Raw genomic sequence first — 1724 nt, 5'->3', positions numbered from 1 at the left:
CATTTCTGATTATTATCAATGCTGAAAACAGTCGTGCTGCACGATGTGTTTGTGAAACCGTGATACATTAGATTTTTCAGGATTCAGCAGAAGAGCATTTATTTGTAATATAAATCTTTTAGAACATTATTAATGCCCAGACTTTCACTTTTGATCAATATAATGTGTCCTTGTTCAATAAAAGCTAATTAATAAAAAATTCTTACTGGCGTCAATATTTTTCACCCTTTTGTCAATATTGGGAATTTTACTCTAAATGCATGTATAATTGTTGCATTTAGAGTACAATTATTTGTTGTTTTTTCATTCTATTCAAAATGTTCAATGCAAGAAGTCAAATACTAAACAACCAGTCCGTTTCTTCACTAAAAGAAGAATGATATTTCACATGCATGTCATTTCCAGCATCAGAGTGTTTTTGACACTGTATTGTAATCTGTATTGTATAAAGCGCTGTATAAATAAAGCTGACTTGCTGAATTTGACTCTAAATGCATGTATAATTGTTGCCAATTATAATTAAAATGTTCAATGCAAGAAGTCAAACACTAAAGAATTGGTCTGTTTTCACATGCACGTCATGTTCAGCATCAGGGTGTTTCTGCACCGACCTTTCACCCCAGTGTTGGGTCTTACCGGTGCATTGTGGGTCGAGGGCCGTGTCCTGCTCGTCGTGTTCAGCGGTGGGTCGTGTGGAGCGCAGCGCGGCTCCAGCTCTGAGTTTGGGCAGCGTGAGCGTCTCTCCGTGCTCCTGCAGCGAGTGCTCCTTCAGCTGGATGATGGTCATGGTGGAGAACGGACACGACATGCACTTATACGTGTGTTCACCTGCAACACAAACACACGCCGCCGCATTAACACAAACCAGATCTGTGCAAACATTGAAAGAGCATTCTGGGATATCTTACAGTTTTCCTCAATCACTTTGGCATATTTTTTTTTTGTGTTTGTGATGTCTGATTAATCCGTCTCTCTCACAAACATTGAAAGAGCATTCTGGGATATCTTACAGTTTTCCTCAATCACTTTGGCATATTTTTTTTTTTGTGTTTGTGATGTCTGATTAATCCGTCTCTCTCACAGACGCTGCGTCTCCGTCTGAATGATGTCAATCGCTCATGTCTGTTTCATCAGCCCTCGCCCTTCTCTTACTGTTTGTCTTAAACGCCTCAGAAGAGCGCAGGAGAGAGAGCGAGAGCTGATGGGTAACGGAGAGCAGAAGGACGACGCTCGATTTCTGTCGCTCTGCCCTTCAGTGACTTTCACAGTCGAGCGAGAGAAACACTGTTACCATCAGACGAGTGTGTGAGAGATTCCTGCAGCTCAGCACACACACACACACACACACGCAGTGAAAGCGTCACTCATCTCGTCCTGTCAGTCATATTCAGTGAGTTCATTAATGTCTCAAACTCATTTCAATCATCTTGTTAAAGTCACATGTCAGTCGTCCCCAAGAATCTTGAAACCAGTTCAAGCTATAAATCCAGGCTGAAGCATATTTAATACAGAGATTTGCTTTCTAATGGCAAATATGAACCTAGAAGCGAGTTAAACCTGACAAAACCTCAGTAGTTTCTGTTTGGTTTAGGGTTACAGCATCTATAACAAGCCATATAAAAAGCAATATATGTATGTAATGTCCCCATTAAGGTAGTTAATTAAATGTGTGTGTTTATGTGTATGTTTATGTGTGCGAGTGTATTAGTGTGTGTGTGTGTGTG

General features: G+C 40.4%; 1 protein-coding gene across 1 annotated transcript in view; it reads right to left on the bottom strand.

Annotated features, from left to right (window-relative positions):
• LOC107576118 (zinc finger protein 462-like) overlaps positions 1–1724 on the bottom strand; it is a 22174-nt gene that overhangs the window by 8006 nt on the left and 12444 nt on the right. Inside the window, exon 5 of the mRNA XM_016262370.1 lies at positions 612–828. Within this exon, the coding sequence (XP_016117856.1) occupies positions 612–828 (217 nt within the window). The remainder of the gene's footprint in view (positions 1–611; positions 829–1724) is intronic.

Source organism: Sinocyclocheilus grahami, unplaced genomic scaffold (assembly GCF_001515645.1).
Source record: "Sinocyclocheilus grahami isolate Dianchi unplaced genomic scaffold, SAMN03320097.WGS_v1.1 scaffold3232.1, whole genome shotgun sequence".
Taxonomy (NCBI): Eukaryota; Metazoa; Chordata; class Actinopteri; order Cypriniformes; family Cyprinidae; genus Sinocyclocheilus; species Sinocyclocheilus grahami.
Note: the sequence above shows the minus strand (reverse complement) of the source record. Positions and strands in the feature narration are given on the sequence as shown.